The 24,764-nt window shown below is 41.0% G+C and overlaps 1 protein-coding gene across 1 annotated transcript; it reads left to right on the top strand.

Moving 5' to 3' along the window:
* Positions 1 to 5,128: 5,128 nt before the first annotated feature.
* On the top strand, positions 5,129 to 24,746 carry hspa12b (heat shock protein 12B). Its single transcript, XM_072376854.1, has 14 exons — positions 5,129 to 5,864; positions 8,060 to 8,123; positions 8,546 to 8,628; positions 9,720 to 9,844; positions 9,928 to 10,114; positions 10,327 to 10,431; positions 10,616 to 10,732; positions 13,847 to 14,024; positions 19,433 to 19,519; positions 20,982 to 21,086; positions 21,161 to 21,419; positions 21,537 to 21,640; positions 22,434 to 22,624; positions 22,698 to 24,746. Exons 2-14 carry the CDS (start codon positions 8,078 to 8,080, stop codon positions 23,175 to 23,177), a joined length of 2,067 nt encoding a protein of 688 aa, XP_072232955.1. The 5' UTR covers positions 5,129 to 5,864; positions 8,060 to 8,077; the 3' UTR covers positions 23,178 to 24,746.
* The last annotated feature ends 18 nt before the right edge of the window (positions 24,747 to 24,764 follow it).

Genomic DNA, 24,764 nt, shown 5'->3' with positions numbered 1-24,764 from the left:
GCTGAAGTAAACGTCAATCAATTATGCCTGGCCAGACTATTGGTTCAAATAAGCGCATGCTCCGCCTTTGCCTCTCCATTCACGTAAGTAAACAAAATACAGCTTTTGGGGGGTTTTTTGTTTTGTTTTTACCTCTGCCCTTTTTTGCAAATCAATAGGACTAGTTCATTTTTGACAACGTAACGAGGTCTGAGCTTTCATTAGAAGACGAAGCTCCAATATTGTGCTTTTAAAGGGTTTTTGGGATGTGAATGATAGATGAGACTAAATGTGAGCGTAAGCACTCGTGTGTGCATGCTTTTTTAAGGGTGAGGAAAGCTCATATTTTCAAAACTTCGTTCAATACACTCACAATTTATAAAAAGGTAATTGTTATACGTCAAAATGACCGCAGGATTTGCATTCATCGAAGAAAGCAAGAACAAAACATTATTGTAGTTCTGTATTGATCATTGTGGCACTGGACATTGTGAAGTGGCATTAAAACAGCACAACTATCTATAAAGATAACCTGCAGTAGTTCTGTAACCTCGGCCAGGTCAGTATAGCTAAGAATAAGTGTTTGAACATACAGTATATTGTTTACCACTAGGTAAATTGCCTAATTACCACCTAATTCCAGCCTTCTGTGATATCATATCAGCAGGGATTATACTAGATGATTTTTAGGGGGCACTCCGATCTGGTAAAACCGCCTCTACCTTTTGGACTCCTAATGCCTGGAGAGAGCTTCAAAATACAGTCAGATTACAGACACTCCGTTCTATACATACTTTTAAAGGTATGTCAAGATCAAGATATTTTGCTTTTTTAACCCTTCCGTCATTTTATATCATACTAACTTGAAATTGTATTCTTTGAAGTAAAACTTTTATATAAAATTGTTGTGACTGTGTGTCTTATATTCTCGTCTTGGCCAAGACTCCCAGGAAGAAGAGATCTTGTTTGTCAGTGGGGCCTAAAATGCAGATTTACATCAGAGCAAAAAAGCGAATCAATCAAAGTCTCCTTTCACGTATGTAATTTCTTTTTGGAGGCCGCTGTTAAACATTTTTCAGGTTTTCAGACACTTTTTTTTAAAAAGTGCACTGTAAGCTTTAAAGGGTTAAGACTGTGAAACAAGCAAAACATGCTGACAGCTTTCAGCTGCATTAAGCAAGAAACAATAGGGTGCATTACTCTAAAATCACAGAGGAGGGCGACTGTGGCACACAGTGTGGACAGTATAAACACCCATTCATCCATTTTCTATACCCGCTTAATCCAATTCAGGGTCGTGGATGGGGGCTGGAGCCTATTCCAGCTGCCATGGGCGAGAGGCAGGGTACAACCTACCTAGACAGGTTATAGAATATCCATTTGATGAAATATGAATCCAAGGGGTGGAGAACTATAGAAACACAATTCAGGTCTAACCCCCATCCCTTCAAATGTGTGCTGAAGAGCAAGCCATTTAAGAGAAATTGGCAATAAATTAAGCAAAGGTCCAATCACAGAAATAATAACATTTAATGAAAAGCATTGCTCATAATGTTCATCCCTTTCTTCTTTTTTTTTAACACAGAGCAACGGGGTCTGTTTTGTGGCTAATTTCTATTGCATCCTTCTACTTAAGAGTTCAATATGTGTATTTGATGGTTAGTGCACATTCCACTAGACCACTGCTTGGGCAATATGATTGACAGAAAAAAGCCTCTTTCTATAACAGAGTTCCAGCTAGTTACTTTATATCTGCATTGTTTCAACTGGATTCAAGATGCATGTATGTGTGTGTGTGCTGAGAAAGAGACAGGGACATTAAATTCAGAGCACCAGATGTTCACTTGAGACTCTGTGTGTGTCAATCTGCAGCTGATTTTCCAGAGTGTTCTGTGATGTCTGTCGTTGTTAATGCACAAAGGCTTGTAGAAATGGTGGGTTTCCTTGTGATAAAACACACACAAACAGCATCTTTATGGTCATTAGTTGAATATGTTTTGTGGTTTAACACTCTTGTGTAAAAACAAGCAGTTTTTGCCAATTTTGGGCTAATTAGGGATTTAAAGGATAGGTTGACAATGTGCCGGGTGCCTGTTTAAAACAAAAGTCAGGTCCCTCGTGTGAACACTGAGGTTTTTCTTCTGCTGACCCTTTTCTTCCACTTTGTATTATCGCAGACAGCTTCACCCTGCTAAGATCAGAGGAGGAACAAACAATTCTCGATTATGGCCGTAAGTAGGAAGGATGACTCTGTCGTCTGCCACTTATACTGACAACATATGACAAAAGGATATTTAAATGGTGGCAGTTAAAATAAGACTTTGATACATCCAACAAAAACGGCTTCAGTCTGACTGTTTTTTTTAGACAGACGAGAAAAGTGTAAATCTGTAATGGAAACTCTCAGTAATGCAAAGAAGAAAACAAACTCTTCTTTAACTCTTTTCCCCCATTTTTCTTCTCTTTAGTGCTGCTACACTCCCCCACCCACTCACCCTCAGTTTCCCTCAGTCCCCTCTGTTATAAATTTCACTCTTGGTCTTTGCTGTTGAATCATAAATCATAAGTTCCCTTCCTGTGCCTCTCTCTTTCTAACCCTGTTTTTTATTACACAATAGCCCAGACTCCACGGTCAGAGAGCAGCCATGTTTAATATATGTGTGTGTGCCTTCTACCCCAGGCTTTCCTGTGGCTCTGGGTCCCCACCCCAGGCTACACTGGTGAGTTTCTCCAGTGCAACTCACACAGAGACACACATTCGCATGAATATGCACACGCTGGAACAGGCGACACACTCTCACATGCACGTGAAGAGGAAGTACCATGTTAGCACATGCACACACACCCAAAGGTACAATATTGCCTTCATTATTTTCTGCAGGAACTCAATATTCCTGCACTCACAGGTGCTTATTGCCAGAGGTTCTGCTTTCATTCACCGCTGACGTGTTGTTAAACGCTCAGCCTGCAATAAGTGTGTTCAGATTAAACAAGAACTAGTGGTTGTACAGTTCATGCAGATTTTCACTCACGGTCTAACAATTCACCTGTGATTTGTGGATCTGCATATGCATCACTGGTTTTACATATACATTTGTTAATATCGCTGTCATTTTTTTGCCTGAAAGCAGATTTATATTTACATTTGAGTATGGCGCAAAGAAACTTTTTTCCCATATTCAAAGTTGTATAAACTTCCTATAAATGTATTACTTCTAAGTGGCCAAGTTGAGTATTTTATATACAGATAAGCAAAAGAAAATACTTTTGTCAATATCTGTGATTTCCATTAGATTAAATGAACGACTAAATATAAATGTAAAGTTAACAAATAATGGACTGCAAGACTTGACAAAGCTAGTCAGTGACACAGGAAGATCAGCAAATACTTTTAACCAGTTGAGAAAGTTGCAACAGTAATCAAACTCTATTAATCAAACTACTGGTTAAAGCAGTGGATGGAGTTTCCATGACAAGCTCAGATAGAGTGAAAGACATGAAAGAAAACTTGTTTTTTGACATAAAACCGGAGAGTAAACTCAGTTAAGGAATATTAAAGAACCCTGGTAAATATTTGCCAAACATTGTCTAAATGAGATGAGATGAAGGCTACATTCAGATCTCCAGCCGCGTTAAACAGTTCCGATTCAATACAGATCAGATCTTTCTCTGATTCAAGCGCCTCGCATCTGACTTTCATGTGAATGCAACTGCCCACACAAACAGCCTGCATATGCACCAGATACATTTGTGTCAATAAAAACAAAACAAAACGTCACATATTCACTTGTATTCAATTCCGTTTTATGCGATATATCAACAAATGCTGCATTAACAAAAAAGAATTCTCAAATCAGGAAAACTTGTCACTTTTACACAAATAGTGTGACGTGTGATGCTATCTTGGGAAGTAATACGTTTTCTTTCAGGCTGCTGTTGATATTTTGGGCTATTTAAAGGAGCTGGAGGGACAACAGTGTGTATGTGCATGCCCACTTGTGTGTCATATATTATGGGCGTGTTTCCGTTGCTCGAGGACTTCCAGAGTCCCAGAGATAATGTGGAATTCATGAAAGGAATGTCACACAGGGGTTCCTTCCTGTCACCTGACTCCATCACTTCCTTCGCTGGGTTTCCTGCGTCTGGATGTCTAAGATGAAGGGTGAGCCCGATGAAAGTGATAACAGAGCCTCTTTTAATTCAGAATAAGATGGAGATAACTGCTACATACTGTCGCCAAGCCAATTCACAGGAGTACTAAAATCATGTGCAAAATGGTGTCACCTAAAAAGAAATCTTGGCTTGTAAAAGTGAGCAGAGCCAGATGCATAAGAACAATACAAGAGGCAATAACAAGAAAGAAAGGGGGAAAGAGAAAGAGGTGATGGCAGGATCTGTATGGGGCCCCTTGGTTTTTGGGCAGCAAGGGGAGACATGCCAGGTAATGGCTTCCAGAAACACACTCAAACACGCACGCACACATGAACATATACTAATTCGATTTAGAAATTTGACAGGACAAAAAGACTGAGTGTATGTGGACATGTGTGCATATACCTGGGGCAGTTTCTTTCACATACTCAAGAGGTCTGTCTTCCTCTGCCAATTGGGAGTGTAGCGGGTTAGTCCCAGTATTTGTTTGTCTGTGTGTGAGAGAGAAAGAGAGAGAGCTAGAAAGCACATGGGGTTAATGTATGCTTTCAATCACAGCTCCAGTGGGGAGAAATCAGATCCCTGCAGTCTGAAGTGGACCTCAAGATCCTACATAAACACACGCTCACACACACACACATAGACATAAGAAGCAAAAATTAGAGGAGAAAATGAATACCCTGTGCCATGGGAAAACAATCAGAATAGTTTTGTGTAACAGTTAAAAACGGGTGTACAGAACATTATCAAAATGACTTGTAATGCTCTGAAACATTAGATGTTTTTTTTAGGTCCTGGAAGGCAGGTTTAGTTACCTTTATAGAGCTCAGCAGCTGTTTCCTTCTTTTCTCTAGTTTTAATGATAATATAAATCTGGAGTGAATTGATTTCTGATTAATATCACAAAAAAAAAGGCAAACTATCATACGTACATTGAGGCCTTAAGCGCATATTTTCCTCCCCCGTGTAAATCATTTAAAAGGTTTGCCACTGAAAGAAATTGGCTATGGAATGGAGTTCATCTCCATTTGTTTTAGACTGTCCATATACACCTGGCTGCTTCCTGCTTTTGTCTGAAAGGCGACAAGGGCAGGGACAAATATCAAGGAGGTTACAGAGATGAAGACAAAAAGGAGACAAAGAGAAAGCCGAATGTAAGAAATAAAGAAAGAAAGAGGAAGACACGAAGAGCTAAACAGAGGACGGGTGGATGTCGATGAGTGGGAGGAAAGTGAAAAGGCAAGATGACTTAATCGGGATACACCGCCTGTCCAAGATTACTCCACCCTCAGTCTCCAGCTTACACTCAGCTACTTCCTGGTGAGGTAACTCCCCCAGCAATCCCCCCTTATGTGCTGTCATAGCCCTCCCACTCCTGCAACTGGTGCTTTTGTGTGCGTATGAATGTGTGTGTGTGTCACCACTTTTCTCTTACATTCCTGTGTGGAGCAGAGTGACGGAGCGCTCAACTGCAGAAAGATTTTCTCGCAGTTCCCATCCAGCGCTCTTCTGATGAGGAACAATCTGTTTGAAAGGTAGCTGGGAAGTCTGACTATTTTTAACAAGGGATCTCTGGAAGAGCATCCTCTTCTATCCAACAGCAGTTTCCTCCTGTTCTTCTGTCCATCTCTCTCCCTGGTGGCAGATTCCAAGTTTGCAGAATTCGAGAGTTTGGGAATAGTTTTGTGCTCCAGCACAAAAAGTGCAGAGTGAAGCAAGCAGCATTCAGAACGGTAAGTTGCACTTGAAAGAGAAAACTTTTTATGATAATAATGCTGCTGCTCATACATCAGGTTCTTTTGAGAGGATGCAGAGGAATGTAATTAAACTTCCTCTCCTCCCTGTCTTCTGATTCAAACAGCTTTTGTCAAATAGGGAAAAAAAAGTACCTTTCTACGTGTTTGTATTACCGGTAGTTGTGTTTTACAGCAGCTGTTGCATTATTAACTAAAAATAAATGTGCATGACAAGGAAAAAGAATGGTACTCCCTTGAGAGTAATTCTGACATGTTCTCAAAATTTCTCCATACACTTCAAACTGATAGAGCTTTATTGTTGATGGTGCATGAAAGTAGACGGGTTGTGCAATCTGCCCCTGATGTCTCAGAGGAGTTTTTGTCACCTGCTCTGTTGATTTCAGGGATATGTCATGGAGAAATAATGTATTTAAAAGGTAAAGGTCAGACGTACAAATGCGCCACTGCAAATTGAGGTTGAAGAGATTATGAAAGAAATTAAAATATGTGCAGTTCCATCCTCTCTCTCTGGTTTTACCATCAGATGTCAAGGACAACTGCTGGGAGAGAAAGCTGATAATGCACACGCAGACATGCACACACGCTGCACACAATTGTTTCAGACGTGTATGCTTGAATAAATGCACACAGATGTTGCATGTGTGTTCACAAAGAAAGGATGTCAAGCTAACTTATGGTGTCATTATTCACATGCCGTAACTTACACATGCAGAGTTGCACACATGCTCTAACAAGAAAGAGATCTTTGTTTCAGTGCACTCGTTGGTTTAGTTTGCTACTTGCTCAGAGCACAGTCTTATTCTAGTTCTTTAATTAATGCTCACACATACATAAATACTTTTGATATGCTGGAAACCAAGATATCCAAACAGAGTAAATGCAGGTTAATAGGATGCACAAATATTTATGAATACAGGACAATGAGCAGTTACGATATTCTCTCTCACTTGTCTACAATTTCTGTCTTGAAAAAGGCATAGTTCTGTGGTGTTTACATTGTATTTGGAAAACTTTCTGATCCAAAAATTACACAAAACAGCTTCCTGCTGTGAGCAGAAAGTGAACTAGTGTTATAGAAGCTGGACGTTTGATGTCCAAAAGCGGACAATGCCTGTGAAATGTGGCGGGGGATGTGTCCCATTTATTTTGCCTTCTAAGCTGATTAATGTCTGTATTTACATCTCATTTACCGTGTCTCTGCAGTAAACCGTGTCCTCCAAAGTGTGCACAGGAAAAGAAAAAGACAGGACTTCTGAACTGAACCAAAGCTTCACATTCAATGCCTCGTCTTTGAAGTACACCTTTAATTAGTCATGCAACACAAAATTAAGTGTCATATGCCTTTTCTCTTGCACAAGACATTCCCATCGTAGTAAAAGCAGGGTGTTACTGAAGGAGATTTTTATGATGGCTGCGTTATATTCAGGTATCTTTGTAAACGATGGGAGTTTGCATTAAAAGGAAAAAGGAATTTTTGGCAGGGTCCATTGGTGTTTTTATCTAGATAAAACTCTTAATGGGCTGCACACTGGCGTAGTGGTTAGCATTGTCACAAATCAGCAAAACATTTCCTGGCTCATATCTCAACTGCGGTCTTTCTGTGGAGTTTTGCTTGTTCTCTTTGCATCGGCATGGGTTCTCACCAGATGTTTCGGCTTCCTCCCACAGTTCAAAAACATGCATGGTAGGTAAATAGGTTATTCTAAATGTATCATCCATAGAAGCGAGTCTGAGCTTGCTGGTTGTTTGTCTCTGTGATAGACTGGCAACCTGTTTAATTGTGCCCTGGATCTCATCCAATGGTAGGCCCAATGGTAGCAACCCTGAATAGGATAAAGTGGTTATGCAAAATAATGAATGCTTGCATCCCACCTTGTAAAATGTAAAATGCTTAACTTTATAATATTAATGAGTAATTGTTCATTGAGTTCTAATGTCCTTCAGCTATCGTCTTGGTTTTAATGTCCACAAATGTACAGCTTGGGGGTTCAACATCATTTAAACAGCTCCAATTCTACTTTCCATTTTTAGCTTTAGACAGCTAATCACTTCAGACCCAAAGTTAGGTTTTGAAAATTAAATTGATGATCAAGCGTAAGTCACAAAGCAGTGTGTTTTCAGCATTAATTATTTTATATGCATGATGTTGCTGTCCATGTGATTCTCGGCAGACGCTGGCACCTGTAAAGATGGCTGACGAGGTGCAGCCAGATCCCAACAGCCTGCAAATACCGGGTGAGACACACACATATTTTCTTTCTTTGGGAAATTGGTCCAAATGACTCACTTTATCTTTTGAAGTGTGGACATACAGTTGACCTCTTCATGTTCCTCTCCCACTGGGGAATATTACTCACTTAACATTCCTGTGACATTTCAGTCATTCCTGTCCATTAAGATTATTCAGTCTCTAGAGATCTACAGGTCAAGTGTATTTATACACTAATTAGCAAATCTCCGTAGTACAGGAATAATTTTTTTTTTGCATGTTAACTTGTACCTTAGTTTCAATAGATCAACAGTCAGATACTGTGTCTTTCTTGATGACAAGAGGCTTTTTCTACGACTGCCTAACAAAAAAACAAACTGTTTTACTTGTTTTGTTTGTTTGGTTACATGTGGCACTTTTTCTCACCTTATCTTGCATTCATTTCCAGGTGAAAATGATTCCACCCCATCTTCGCCTGCCACAGCTAGAAATGAATGCAGCATCACACCCGTCACACCCTCACCCTCGCCGGTAACTGAACACACAGCCGCTCACCACAGACACTCCTACACACCTTTTACGGTTTCTGCTTACATGTCTTTATATAGAGTTCTTAAACAAGACCTTTAGAAACACATACACTCACAACTATTATGAGTGATTCATAACAAGACTAGCATAAATGGTTTAAATTGAGGAGGAGATTTAAAGTCTGTAAGATATTTTTACAGTATATGTCATGAGCAAAACCAGTGATCAATGCTATAATTGAGTTCTTTTGCTTTGAATCTGCAGAGCAGCACTAAAAGTGTCAGAAAGACAAGGTCAGATATGTATGTACGTATGTGCTACATAGACTATAGCTGCAATGTGAACTCACCTGACCATAACGCCAGGTTGCATTGCATCTGTATGTGCTGTGAGGGACAAATGAAATGAGAATCTAGCAAACTGAGAAGAAGTTAGTATAGGTTAGGTGCAGAATACAGCAGAAGCAAGGCCGAGTGAGGAGCTGCCACACTGTGGGCTGACTGGAAGCTTGCTTGCCCCCACCAAGACTTTGCTCTGTTAGCTCCCTGCACTCCCTGGGCAAGCCGACAGTCGGCTTGCCAAGTGCCGCAGCTTCTCAGTTGGCTTCTCTTCTGCTGTTTTCTGCTAATCCCGAGAGCTTGACTGAATCTGTGAGCAATGGGCTCACTAAGAGCTAGACTTATCCAAGCTTCTGGGGCTAGCAGCACCTGAATTGTTGAAAGCATATAAAGTGAATACATCACCATTCCGATACCTCTACTTGCACACAACCTTGGGTGTAAAAATGTATGGCTAAATTACGAATATTAAAATGGTCATTGCTTAACAGAAACAGAAGGTTCCAGCTACTAGCTGGATGAGAGGTGGGCAGAGCCAAATTAGTATATTCATAGATCCCCCTGAGCTGAATGAGGAAGAAGAGTCATATCCTGAGCAATTTTAAAGGAGGGGAGAGTTTATTTCAGGCTAAAACGAACTAAAATGAACTACTGTCTAAATATGAATGGATTAAATGCGGAGGACAAATTTCGTGTATTTCATGTGTCTACATGACAAATAAAGTCTTAACTTTTCCCATTTCGATATGCCAGAGGGTTGAGGTCAGACCCAGGATAGCCTGTCCATTCTCGGTTGTCGTGGCCATAGATTTTGGGACAACCTCCAGTGGCTATGCTTTCAGCTTCACTCAGGACTCAGAGGCCATACACATGATGAAGTAAGGCACTGACTGTTTTGTCTTTAACTCTTCTTTCGATTGCTTTCCATCCCTGACTGCCCTTTTTGCTCCGATCCATACAGGCGCTGGGAAGGCGGCGACCCCGGAGTGGCCAACCAGAAGAGCCCGACATGTCTGCTTTTGACCCCTGATTTGCGGTTCCACAGTTTTGGCTTTGCAGCACGAGACTTTTACCACGACTTAGATCCAGAGGAGGCCCAGCATTGGCTTTACTTTGATAAATTCAAAATGAAGATCCACAGTACAAGTGTAAGAAACATATGGGAACATAGATCTTTACATGGTGACAGTGAAAGTCTTTTCCAAAGCTTAAAGGTTTTAAAAGTAACTAAATATCAAAATAAAATAAAAAAATCTCATCTGTTCCACCTGTGTCCCTCAGTTTTAGAAGTCCTACTTATTCCAGTGTAACTTCAAATAACACTTTAAAGTTTCAGCAGTTTTGGCTGTGTTTGCTGCAGGACCTCACCATGGAGACGGAGCTGGAGGCAGTTAACGGCCGGAGGTTCAGGGCAATTGAAGTGTTTGCACACGCCCTTCGCTTCTTTCGAGAACACGCTCTAAAGGTAGGACCTTCATAGCTGCACTCAAACCAAAAAAGTAATGAGGTGACTAGTCATACTATAACTCCCAGAGTGCTTTGCTTCACTTAATCTTGAGAAATATTTTTTTAAAATGTTATCAGGCTGCCATTAAGTTTGATGTTGGTGTGTTTTACCAAAAAGAGGTTATTTTTGGATTTTCTTTTAGGAGGTGAAGGACCAGTCGTCATCAGTGCTGGAGGGAGAGGAGATCAGATGGGTGATTACTGTCCCTGCCGTGTGGAGACAACCTGCCAAGCAGTTTATGAGAGAAGCCGCATACCTGGTAGGAATTTACACCCACAGATTGATACATTTAAACCTACTTCCAGGCATACAGAGAGATGTTTGTATTTGAAGAAAGTATCTACAGACATTTGGGCTTTCAGGTTAGCCTAAACTATCCCTCAAATTAAAAGAAAATGTTTCCTTAGTGTGGGCGGGTTTCCCTCCACCACATCCCTGCAACCAATTATCCATCTACAAACATTCAGCACATATCCACTCTCATGTGAAAACTGTGCTTTGTGTCATTTTTTTTTTCATTTTACAGAAACCTAATTTCCAGAAAAGTTGGGAAGTTTTCTTAAATGTTAAAAAAACTTAAATGTCTAATTTGTTGACTCGTTTGGACTTTATATTTTTATTTTATTTTATTTAACAGATAAAAGTCCAAACTAAATATTCTCAATGTGTTCAGTGAACATCTTCATTGTATTTAGAAAGTCAAGTATTGGGTGCAGATATATTTACCACTTATCTTTACTTTTAATTAGACTTAGGATATTACTTGTTGGAGTTTTTCAAGGGGAATCTGTGTCCATTCTTATTGGATACGCTCCATACATTTTCAATTGGAGACACTTCTGGACTGCAGACAGGCCAATCACACACACACACTATGTCTATGAAGCCATGCTGTTATTAGAGCAGAACAAGGTCTGTTATTGTCCTGCTGAAATACCACTGACTTCCCATGGAAAAGATGCCAGCTTGATGATAACATATGCTTCTCCAAAAATTACAATATACACATCTGCATCAGTGATACCCTTACAAGTATGTAAGTAGTCCACACAGTGGTCACTAATGCACCTCTCTAGCATAACAGAAGCTGACCTTTGCACCTTCCACTGATGTCATCCTGGATAGAATTTCCTACCTTTGACACGTAGGACTAGATATCTGCTTTTCCCTAAAGAAGCAGCCATGTGAACACTCCTGACTATAATGCCAGGTTGCTGTATAAGTTACTGTATAAAGTGTTGAGTGAAAATGTTTTTTTCTTATGCATTCTTGAGCCCATGTGGATATAATGATCATGGTGACATGACACTTTGTCAAGCAGTGGGCTCAGAAGTTCACACACATCCATTGGTGGTTTCGGTCCTTGGCTCAAAGTCCCTAACCCTGCTGAAAGACCATAGTTTTTGTTGTGTTCCATGACCCATCCTATCAGTATTTGGAGGATGCTCCTTTTAGACTCACTTGTCCTACCTGACACCAGTTATTCTGCTGATTGTAGAATGTTACTTGTACACTCCATAAACTTTTTTTTCAGATGTGTTGCTGCCATCAAATTTGTAATTTGTTGGTCGATGAAGAAAATTGGTTCCATTCAGTAAAGGTTCAAACATATTAACAGATTACAAATAGTTATAAGTTTTTGTTGCATTTTTAAAAAAAAAACTTTTCTGAAAACAAGGTTTATAGATTTTAGAAACCCAATGTTCAGCATTGACGAAACCTCTTCTTTGTTTTATGTATCAAGCTAATTGAAAGGGTTATGGTGTCATTTTCTCATTCTTTGGCGAGTTTAACTCGTTCACCGCTCCGCAGAATCGTTGCAAAGCCACTGTGTGCATGTCCGTGTGACCAAGAAAAAGGAAGAACAACACGGAGATGGAAAGAAAGGCAGTGTATGAAGCATAAGATAAAGACTGTCTGATTCATTTTCCCACAGGATCACTTACGCTACACACAAACACACAGCCACGCACACACGAATCATACCGCTCCACTTTTGCTTCTTTTTGGTGTGCGCGCCTTCCCACCAAAACACACACCCCTACAGTGTGTACTGTACATGCAACAATGACTTGAGCATGCATCAGTGAGAATGGACCAACCTGTGCATGTGATTTTGTGCAAGACTGCACAACCTTTTACTCTTAAAGTCATTCTTTGTCTTTTGACTTCCACAAACAAACACACAGTAAACGTTCACACACACAGATTAAATAGTTAGCTATTGTCTGCCATCTGCCACTCACTCAGCCGGGTAAGTACATGAATACTCAGAGGCGCACACACTTTCACATGCACGCTGATAACCTGCACACTGGCTCTTGGCTTGAGGCCGTCGGGGCGTGTGCGCTTCCTGCTGGTGATGATGTCATTAAAAGTGAACAATAAGGGAGACCGGCGTACAAACACAGGAAGCCGAGACCAGACCCCCGCCCTGCGCACACACACACACACGCACACAGCCACTCAACTTTACTCCTAATACATCAAGCCTAATACTTCTATAAGTCACTTCCTCTTTTAAGGCCTTCGTCCCAACAGAGAATCATTAACTTGTGTCAATTTAAGCGCTCATCTGCTCATCTGTCATCTTTATGTCCCTCCATATGTTTACACTGCACAGCTGTCCATCAGCAAGAGTGTGTGTGTTCCTTCTCTTTGTTTAAGTTGACCTCCACAACTCGTCCCACCCTCCATCCAAATGTCATCTGGAAGTGTATAATATCATTTAGCTTTTATGGCTTTTTAATCAGGCATTCAAAATCTTGATTGTATGAACGAGTTCAGGGATCACTAAGAAAAATAAAAGATTTTGAAATTTCAAATTCCAAGAATAATGTAATGTTGTGAATCACGTAACAACGTTAAGGTTAAAGTTGACATGCCGTTTCAAAAAGTACAATCTCTGTAAAGTACGTATGACAGCGCTGTGTTTATGTTCTAAAAAAGAAAGACTTTCCTTGTTACTAAAACCTTCCCTGAAGTACAACGTCGCCAATTCATTTACGGACTTTATCCTTGAAATTTCAGCTGCAAGTTGATTTATTTTTTTATTTTTTTTTTTAAAAGAAGGAGAAAAATGTTCTCGTCTTATTGTTTTTTGCTCCATTTTGCCCTGGTACTCGTATCTCAAACAGGAAACTGTGGAGTTGAGTGAATGTATGAGCTACTTTGTTTCTGAATGTGTTTGTGGCTTTCTTCTACATGCTGTAATGTTACCCTTTCATTTTTTTTGGGTTCTATTTTTTTCCTTGGCTGAAACACAAAATGAGTTTGGAAAGACTTAACTCAGTCTTAAAATTCTTATATAAATCAATTTTCTCCCTACATGCACTGATTGCTCAGCCTTATCTGATTTTACTGTCTCCTTCAGGCTGGTCTGGTGTCTCCTGACTGTCCCGAGCAGCTCCTCATAGCTCTGGAACCAGAGGCCGCATCCATTTATTGTCGGAAGCTCCGCCTCCACCAGGTGATTGACCTTAGCTTGCAGCCAATCACAAACGGCCTGGATCTGGACAGCTCCCGGCCTTTTGACTCCAGCTTCAGACAAGGTAGAGCAAAACACAGAGTGTTTCTTTTCTTTTTCTTTTGAAGACTTCGTCATTAGCATAAGCATGTAACCACACTGTGTTCCTGGAAATGTTGTTGTTTGAGTTCACGTGGGGATTGTGGGTTTCGTACAGGATGAATCTGTGTGTATCTGAGAAAAGCAAAGAGAGAGCGCTGAGGGTAACGATCTGACGTCAGATACTGCTCGCGTTGTTACCCTCAGATGACTTTGCAGTTGTGTGTGGGTGGGGGGGGGTTGTACACAGATGCGGGGCTTTGAACAGGCCATATGTTTCATGTAGAGCAGACAGAGAAGCAGAAGAGATGGAAACATGAGCAAAGGGAGAAAGAGGAGGAAAACTATTGTGCAACAGACCACAGAATTCCCATGAACAGGAAAGATTCTGCAATCTCAAAGCAACATTAAACTCTTTGATGAACTTTATACTGTGTCAGAGATGCTTTGCCAAAGTCCTCAGTGTTAAAGTAGGTTTGTATTTTGTGGCAGCTATATGTGTGTGTTTCACTGTAATTACACAGTGCTGGCAGTTGGAGCATTTCAGTGGAATGAATCTCTCTCACGTAATTCATCAGTACATTGGAGCTACAGATAAGAAACTTTGTTAGATTATATCTTGCTCGACAGTAAAAACTACATTTCTCTTTGGAGGACTGATTTCTACCACTAACTTCTTCTTAGGCCCCGGCCACTGAAACCCGAAACTATTGTTGCGTTTCAAACTAAAACATACAGACAAATGCTGTTATCATGCACATTTGCTTACAAATTATAGATTGGCTGATTGCAGCAACTTTTGATGATTATTTCGCCAAACTGATTGGGCCTCCTTGTATCGAGTGTGGTTTTCATAGTATCAAGACAGTGTTGAGACGTTTCTGCCTACCTGGGGTGGGACTCGATTGACTCTTATATGCTGGTTAAAAACAGGTAAATGAATAAATAGATTGATTAAACATGAATACCCTCACTTTCCGTTTGACAGCTTCTCTGATATTTTCGACTGGCTGTGGATGGAGTTAGTTTTATTAAATTTAAATAATCCATATGACAACTTGAGTGAGACCTGGTCTGGAGCTAGATCCTAAAATCCAAAAAGGAAAAAAAAAGTCATGAGGTGTTGTGGGGTGTTGAAGTGAGCTTGATAAAAATAAATCTAATGGTTCCTCGTTTGTAAAGATTAGGTACATGTTTTAAAAGTTACAAATGTGAAGGTATTTCAAACATTGTGAGCATATGTTGCTCTTCAACATGTTGGCATTGATGTTGCCAGATTCACAAGTTGCCAGTTCTACAGGCACTAATGCACCCCCCATAACATCAGAGATGCAGGCTTTTGAACTCAGAGCTGATAACAAACTTGATGCTCCCTTTCCCCTTTAGTCTGGAGGAGAAAGCATCCATGATTTCCAAAACAAATATCAAATTCTGATCAGTCTGATCACAGGACAGTTTTCCACTTTGTCTCGGTCCTTTTCAAATGAGATTTGGCAAAGACGGCAGTGTTTCGGGATCACGTTCACATGTGGCTGCTTTGCGTGACTGAGCTTCAACCTGCATTTGTAAGATGGCGCGGTGAACTGTGTTCACAGACAGTGATATCTGGAAGTTTGACTGACTCCATGGAGTGATTTCCATGAAAAGAATCATGTCTGTTTTTAATGCAAAAGGGCCTGAGGGTCTGAAGATTACAGGCATTTAATATTGATGTTTGGCAGTGTCCCTTGAGCACATGAATCTTTTGATGATATTATGTACTGTAGATGGTGGAATTTTGCACAAATTGTAGATGCAATTTTTTTGAGATTTAAAAGAAAATCCACCCAGAACCATCGACTGAGATACCACTTTAAGAATGTCTTTACAACTTATTGAAGAGAAGAGTGTGTGTCACACTCACACATCTGCTGTAAAGTAAATGACATGTCTGTTGGCAAGAGGAAAACGTCACTAAAATGCAGCAAGGAACAAAAGCGATTTCATGCTGGGAAAGAGAAGGCTGATGCATAATTCAGTGAGTGAACATGCCGTCCAAAATCCCCTGCAAAGGCCCACTTATACATATGCAGTCAGTCAGAGGCACACAAAGAACATTCACACACTCTAAACACAGGATATTGTAATTGGAACAAGGTGCCGTGAGACTATGATCTCACCCCCTCCTGGCCTGTCACTCTCGCTCTTTCACTTGCTCTCTTTATTTTTTGCATTTTCTCTCCATCTCTCTCTTTTTCAACATTGATCCCATCCAGTGACCGTGCAGACAAACAGCGCCACACAAACGGACATACTTACAGACAGTTGGCATCTTGGGTTGTTGGGTTTTTTTTGTTTTTTTTTCTATCTTTAGCTTTTCTTCCACCTCATTTCGTCTCCAAAGATAGCACTGGGGAGTCATTAACACACACACACACACACACACACACAGACTCATACATACAGTTACTTTTCTGCTGCTTCGTGTAAATGGTTTCCAGACTTGCGTTCCACTCATCAGCCCGAACAAACACACACATGAAATCGAGTCTTACATGATTGTGGTGGTCTTTGTTCAGCTTCATTTACGGTGCACACGCACACACTCACTGTCGCACTTGCATGCATTGCCTCCTTCGTCATCCAGGGCCCTGAAACAACTGAGGGCTCTGCTTTCAAGACAGCGTTTCTCAATAAGTCTTTAATCTTTACAGTAATTATTCTCTCCTTTTTCCTGCTCTCTTTTCTACCAGAAATCTCACTTTACCATGTTCCCTTGTTCGGAATTGTTATGGTTTGTGGTTCTGTTCATATTTATGGAAATAAGTGGAAAACAGTTTCATAGTATGCTTATGGCTTGTGAAACACAGGTTTATATATACCTCTGGATCAGGACCACAGCCTCTTTGCAGTCTCACCAAATAGGTTTTTATCCAAACCAAGCACAGATGTATGCATTTTCTAAGTTCTAACCACACTCTCTCATTTCTTTAAAGCCATTATGTCTCCTTTCATGCGTTCATCTGCATTTATGGAGGCATATAAGTGTGTCTGCTGTGTCAAACAAGCTGTCATGTATGTCTTGTTTCTGCCAGCTGTGCATGACCGTGCTCTGTTTTAGTTGGATTTCAGTCCACACTCTTAACCTGCCACTCACACGGTTTACACGTCAAAAGAAAGTACAAAGTTGGAATTTGAGAGCATATTTTATTTCCCCCAAAAAATTCCCCTTTTCATGCAAAAACATTCTGACTGTGTGTTATTCTTGTTTGACTTGGATCCAAAGACTTAAGCGGAATCTGAGCGGAAATGTAAAGAACTTTTGAGCACCGAAACTTGTTTAAACTTTATACTTCGTACCGATTGTCCTCATTTGTTTAAAAGTGATTTTGTTTATGTTCTTCATTGAGCCACTTTGCGCTGAGCATTAGGCAAACACAAGCTCGAGTATCTGACCGTACATTAACTATGTTTACACAGACACAAAAATGTTTAAAAGCCAGCAAAGCAGTACGAGGTGGTGAAAGGCAGTGATGACTCTGAGCGCCTGCAGCTGGATAGAGCTCTTACAAATTACTGTAGACTTCATTCTAAAAAATTGTCAACTGAGTCATATAAATTCAGTAAACACTAAAAGAATTTACAGTATTGCAATAATCAACTGGAATCCAAATAGCATGAATGTGAAGTAATAGTTCTCTGTATGACATTGTTAGTTTCTCACATCATTGTGGAGGAATTTTGGTCCTCTCTTATTTACAACGTTGTTTCAGTTCATTGAGGTTTGCAGCAGTTCTCTGCATGTTCACAGCTCTCTTAAAGTCCCATCACAGCATTTCTATCAGGTTGTGGTCTGGTCTCGATTATTTTCTGTTGTAGATTTGCTGCTGTGCTTGTTGAATGACTCAATAAAACAAGGTTTAGATGTGGACAGATGGCCTCACATTTGACTCTAGAATACTTTGGTATACTGAGGCCTGTGGCTGCAAAACAAGCCCAAGCCATCAACCCTTTACTACTGTAAGGAAACCACCATAATTGTTTGGTCTGTTTCTATTAGCGCTGTCTTGAACTTTAACAGTTAACATGCTCCTTGAGGCCCATGGAGGCTGAGATGTACTGGGATTTTTTTTCCCACTTTCACATTACACCGTCTGAACTTGAGGTGAACTTGTTCGGACCTCCACTCCCGGCAATAATGGCAGCTGTCTTGAATCTTTTCTATTTTTAAATAATCTTCCTAACTGTGGAATAATGGACTCCAAATTGATTGGGAATAGTCTTATAACACCTTTCAAGATTGATGGGCAGCAACAAGTGCTTCTTTAAAATTGTCGCTGAAGTGTCTCTCTTGATTTATTTAGATTTTCACCCACCAGTTCTGCATTTGGGCTGAGATTTTGGTAAACAAGTAAAGACACATTGTAATACCATTCCCTCGTGTTCATCTGATGTTGTATTTACCTCATTTTAAGATTTGAAAAGGACCAGATGATTCATTTCATCATGTCTTGATATGAAAAACCTAAGAACTGAAAGAGGGTGGTTTTTTTTTTTTTTTTAACAGTGCTGTATAAAACGGTCGCTTTATTTTGAAGCCCTGAGGACTGGAAGTGACCGATCTCTGTTCAGCTCTGTTTTTGGTTTCGACTTCCACCTGGAAAAACATTGGTCTCTTAATTCTCCACCGTGCTCATGAGCTAGTTGATAAATCTGACCAGTAATAATTACCCGTGGGTCATCACCCCCAGTGACCCCTTTAACAGATGAATAGTAGTCCACTGATAAAATGAGGATATCTATTGAAAGCTGAGATTGGAAAGTTATTGGCATACCTTTGCATAAAGACAGCAGTCAGTTATCGTGTTGTTAACTAGCTTGAAAATGAAAATAAAAATCTCATTTAAAAATTTAAAAAAATAAAAATGTGGCGTTTTTTTTTTTTTGTTTTATGTTGGAATAAATAAGAAACACACAACAACGTAATTGTGAACATCATATCTAAGCACGGCACTGCTGCCTGACAACCTTGCTGTTATTCTTGTTACCCAGCAGATATTTTCTGTAAGTAACTCGACCTTAAATCAACCTTGTAGTTGTTTTGTACTAACCCAGTGAAGTGTTTGAATTATTGATCTTTACTGATATTTTTCAAGTCCTTATGCTTGGCTAAGATAAAGGATCCCTTTAAGCAGTGAGCGCCAACACAATGTGGCTCACAACCAGAAACATGTCTTACTGTATTTTAAAGGTTGGAAATGTCTCCCCTTTGTTCAGTGAAGTGAGGTCAAATTTCACTTTGTTTCCTGCCTGAGTATAATGAGAAAGAAGCACTCGTGCCAGGGAAAATTGTACACAAATATCAAAGGTTTCGCCAAATGAAGCCTTTTCTGTGTGTGTTTGTGTTTGTTGCAGCGAGGGAGCAGCTGAGGCGATCCAGACACAGCAGGACCTTCCTGGTGGAGAGTGGAACGGGAGAGTTGTGGTCAGAGCTGCAGACTGGTGAGTGTGTGTGTGTGTGTGTGTTTGTGTTTTTGACAGATTCCTCATCTTGGAGATATTGAGGATTTTGACCTTTAACCTCAGCACTCTGACTATATGGGGCAGACCCATCCACTTTAAAGCGGGGCGCAACAACAAGCGTAGGGTCCTGCTTCTCATTTTGAATGTGTTTAAAATCCATTATTCAATGTTTAATTCTACATTTTAAGGTGTATTTTACATTCCATTTCATTCCTGGTGCTACTCTTTGACATCGCTGTGCTTATTTTCCTCTGACTTTTGCTTGTAAATTCCCCACGTAAGGTTAAATAAAGTCATATCTTATCTAGCTAATCTTTTGCATTCATTTTCAGTCCATGTTGCAGTTCACATTCACACCCTCGATGCTTGCTATAATCTTAGCTTTGAACTTGCAGCAGAGCAGTGCAGATGACATATCCTGTCATCCTAACAGTTTTATTAGAACATCATAGATCCTGCTGTTAAAGACTCTTTATACATTTTAAGAAGCTACTATAAATCTATTGAATATATATTCATTCTTTTGTGCATTTCTAGGCTCAAAGGGCAAGTTGCAAATGAGTATTTACATATCTTGCTCCATCTTCACTGAAAATAGGATCAAAACTATTTTGCTTCACAAATTATTTGTTTGTTTTGAACCTCGTTTTTTTGATCGTTTGCAGCAGATAGCTTGCTCAGTTGACATAAGGGTGAGGCACCCCTCCAAAAACTAGCAGACCTTGATTTACGAGTCGCTCGAGACTCAGCAGGACTTCCAATTGGCCTGACACAACCACAAAATTTACTAAATTTACCGGTTTCACACACAGATGTTTCTTTCTGTTGAGCCATGACAACAATTTGAGGGCCACGTGGCCCTGTTGACCCTCTCTGCTCTCTTTCCTGTCCACACTCACAGGAAGGACCCAGCCCATGGGACTCTGCCTCGGCGCTGTAAATATACAGATGGAGCCCTCTTTTCTCTTTCTCTCTTGCATTTAATTTTAATTTCTGTGCATATCTACTCCTTTCATTCCTCTTTCTTTCTCCCATCTATAGCTCTTGACGATGCCATGTTTAGGGTGTGGTCAGTGGAAGCCGGGGTAGCCACACTGAAACCAGCCCTTATCTTCGAGCACATCACAAACATACTCACGAGCGGCTATCACACATGCCTGAAGGTTGTTTATGTTTGAGTGGATTCCAGTTGAAAACTTTAGGGGGAAAGCTGCCAACACATGCACACAAACACCAAAAACATGACAATTAGGCATTCCACAAAAATGAAGACTTGCTATCATTCACAGTTTCCTCCTACAATTTCAGGAGAAGCACAATAATCTTACTGTGCCGCATCTAAAGTATTTCCTTGCCCAGGAAGTGCATTGATAAACTTTAAAAGGTTAAATACTTGCCGAAACAACATTAAACCGTTTGGATTTTTGCTCCCTTTCTGCAGGTGACAGGTATGTCGTTGCAGACTGTGGGGGAGGAACAGTTGACCTGACGGTCCATCAGATCGAGCAGCCACAGGGAACACTGAAAGAGCTCTACAAAGCTTCAGGTACAATGCTTTACGATAACCACACAAATAAACTCATTTTCCGACAGCTGCTAAAGCTGTGGGGTTTCTTCCAGGCGGCCCCTATGGTGCGGTCGGTGTAGACCTGGCCTTCGAAGCCATGTTGTGTCAGATCTTCGGAGAGGACTTCATCCAGAGCTTCAAAGCAAAGCGTCCGGCAGCCTGGGTGGACCTCACCATCGCATTCGAGGCGAGGAAACGGACAGCGTCACCGGGTAGAGCCAACGCCCTCAACATCTCCCTGCCTTTCTCTTTTATCGACTACTACAAGAGACACAGAGGGCAGAGTGTGGAGGCCGCCCTGAGGAGGAGCAAGTGAGTAGGGTGACAGTGTGTGTGTGTGTGTTAGCATTCTTTTTATGGTTTCAACAACAGAATGCTGTCTTTATGTGTCTGTAAAATTCCACCTTTTTCTTTATGTGTGTATGTCAGTATGAATATAGTGAAGTGGTCGTCCCAGGGTATGCTGCGACTGACCCAGGAAGCCATGAATGAGCTCTTCCAGCCCACCATCATCAATATAGTCAAACACATAGGTGAGAAACACATGAAGACAAATATCTAGACAACAGGGGTGCACATATACATACACAGCATTCGTGTAAAGTAAATATATGAAGTAATATAAAGAAAATACATCCCCACTTACAGCTAAATTACTCAGAAGAGTTTAAGACTGGTTTAAAAAAAAAGAAAGAACGCAGAGTAGTGCTCAGATTTCCTTGTCAGGAATTGAAAGATTAAACAAAGTACCGGTAGAACATTATTAGCTCATTTATTTCTTCAGTTCAGTGAACTGTGTAAGTAAGGATGAGATTTGATGTTAATCGCACAGAAAAAGCAGGAGCAAAATGAGTTTCAAAGTCCTTCTCACATAGAGCAGCTTTGTGTTAGACGGAGATGATCCCAGTCTCCCCTACAAATCCGAACGCCTCACTAATTGTCACATTACTCTTTACTTTGTTTACACCCGTCATTTGAGCCACTGTTCATAAAAAAAATGTTGAGTTGCACAAAATTAACCCAAGGCTTCCATAGATGACCTCATTCTCGGGTTTTCTCGGCCTTAACCACATAGAACTCTTACAGAAAAATGCAGAGTGTCTGTTTTAAATCAGTCACATTCCAGTGGTGCATTCAAAGCCAAGGGCCTGGTTTCCTATTTTGTAGCTTTGTTGGCCAGACAGGCCAAAAAAAAAAAAAGGAGGGTTATGAAGGGTGTTGAGAAGAGTTACAAAATCAATATCCTTCAGTGAGCACAACAGCACAAAAAGTGACACAGCTTAATGTGTGAAGTGAAGTGAACTGAAGATTTTCGCCTTCTTACAGAGGAGTTGATGGCAAAACCGGAGGTGCGAGGCGTGCGCTTCCTCTTCCTGGTTGGTGGGTTTGCAGAGTCGCCCATGCTGCAGAAAGCGGTCCAGAAGGCACTGGGGAAGACGTGCCGCATCATCATCCCTCATGATGTCGGTCTGACCATACTTAAGGGCGCCGTGCTCTTCGGGCTTGATCCCACCGTGGTGAGAAATCAGCAATATTACTTTGTGCGAGCGAAGTGCTTTGATACATGACCTAATGACCTCTCCTTCACAGGTCCGTGTACGCCGATGCCCTTTGACCTACGGGGTGGGCGTGCTGAACCGGTTTGTGGAGGGACGCCACCCTCGGGACAAACTCCTCATCAAAGATGGACGTGATTGGTGCACGGACATCCTCGACCGCTTCGTCTCTGTCGACCAGTCGGTGGCTCTGGGCGAGGTTGTGAGACGCAGCTACACGCCCGCTCGGGTGGGCCAACGGAAGATCATCATCAACATCTACTGCAGTGCAACAGATGACGTCACGTACATCTCCGACCCCGGGGTCAGGAAGTGCGGAACGATAACTTTAGACCTACCGGAACCGTTGCCGCCACCGGGAGCAGTGGGAGGAGCAGGAGCAGGAGGAGCAGGCCCTGAGAGAAGGGAGATCAGAGCAACCATGCAGTTTGCAGACACGGAGATCAAAGTTACAGCCGTTGACGTCATGTCTAACCGCTCCGTCCGGGCTTCCATAGACTTCCTGTCCAACTGAGGAGCAGCAGGAAGAGGAGAAGCAGACTTGAAAACACACAAAACTGTTCTTAAAATGAAAAGTTGTCCATTGGAAGTAGGCGACATTGCATTCATCGAAAAACTCCCACCGTTCAAACATTTGAGCTTCGGTCAAAAAGAAAGAACGAAAGAAACTATTTTAAAGCTCTGAGCTGAAGGGTAGAAAGCCCACTGTGCATCCATAAGAAAGGACCATCTGCCTTCGTTTGAAGTTGTTACTGTATGGATCCCTTCCTGCAAAGAAGCTCCAGAGGGACTGTAACTTTCTCTGAATTCGTTTCCACTGAGGACAACTTTAAACTTTTATGACCTAAAGAGACGCTACCTTCCACAGTATACTACCTAGAGTGACACTCACTCATGTTAATTGCTAAATTCACAGACTATTGCCTCATATAATTACTGATACCTCATTTAAATCTTTTTATAACGTCCACATGCAGAGGGAGATATGAAATCCATTCCTGGAACTGAAGATTTTGCAGTGCTTCTCTAACAACTTAGTGCTTCACCCGGTGGTGAAAAGACTGAACTACAAGCTGAAAAGGCATTTAACGTTTCTAAAGATGAATCAAAGCAAGGGACCTGTGTTGCCTTGCATTGACTTCAGTGGATGAAACTGATTTATTTAGTCCAAATTTGTTTAAACTGTGTGACAGTTATTTTTTAAGCATTTAACGCATTGAAGCTGTATTATTTTATGCAGAAGCTCCAAACACTCCATTCCTTTGGACAGGCATTTAAATCCAGTACATTTGGTTTCCTCAAACATCTAAAGAATGAGTTTGTTTCTTTACCTGCTATAGTGCACCAGTGTTCACTAACAAGGCCAAAAATAAAAACCTACCTAAAGCTCCACAGAGCTGAGGGGAATCATAGTGCTCTGCTGAGCTCACATGTCCTTATTCGAACTATAATCTACAGTTACTGAGTAGTGCAGCTTTAACCCTCTGGGGTCTGAGTCGTAATGCGATCAGATCACGCCGGCGTGATCATAGACCTCAGAGGGTTAAAGGAGTTCCAGCAGAGAGAAAAGACAACTGGGAGGATGATGTCACTAAATACTACCCATCTTATTTGTGTTGGAGAGTGACTGGCTGAGCGATGGAGTAAAAAGGCCGCAGGCGGGTCAGACATTGAGGTCGCCACAGTGGCTGATTAAGTGGGAACTCCGGTCAAAGGGACACGAGAGATCAGGCTGACATTCATTGATTGAGAGACTGTCAAATCATATCGCCCGGACATGTAAAAGATATCAAAGATGTCATTTAGATAACTAAATGACCAGAGGAATTAGGATTGGGTCTAAGTGTTATTAGAGACGAGATTCTGCAGCATTGGTGAAAGTCAGAAAATACCTCCAACCATCATGTCCACTCAGCATCATATCCAGTTGAACACTCCTCTTAATAAATCTAAGGTGTCTTTTTGGTTCTTCTGTTATAAACTGTCCGTGTCAGTGAAAACACTTTAAGTGTCGACTTAAACTCATCACATCGTCTGTCTCAAACTCTGCGGTTTGGTGAAGGATACGTTAGCCTAATCTTATAATACGCCAGTCCATTTT

This window comes from Leuresthes tenuis, unplaced genomic scaffold, assembly GCF_036924035.1.
Source record: "Leuresthes tenuis unplaced genomic scaffold, fLeuTen1.0.hap1 SCAF_22, whole genome shotgun sequence".
NCBI lineage: Eukaryota > Metazoa > Chordata > Actinopteri > Atheriniformes > Atherinopsidae > Leuresthes > Leuresthes tenuis.
This window is presented reverse-complemented; position numbering and strand designations above follow the sequence as displayed.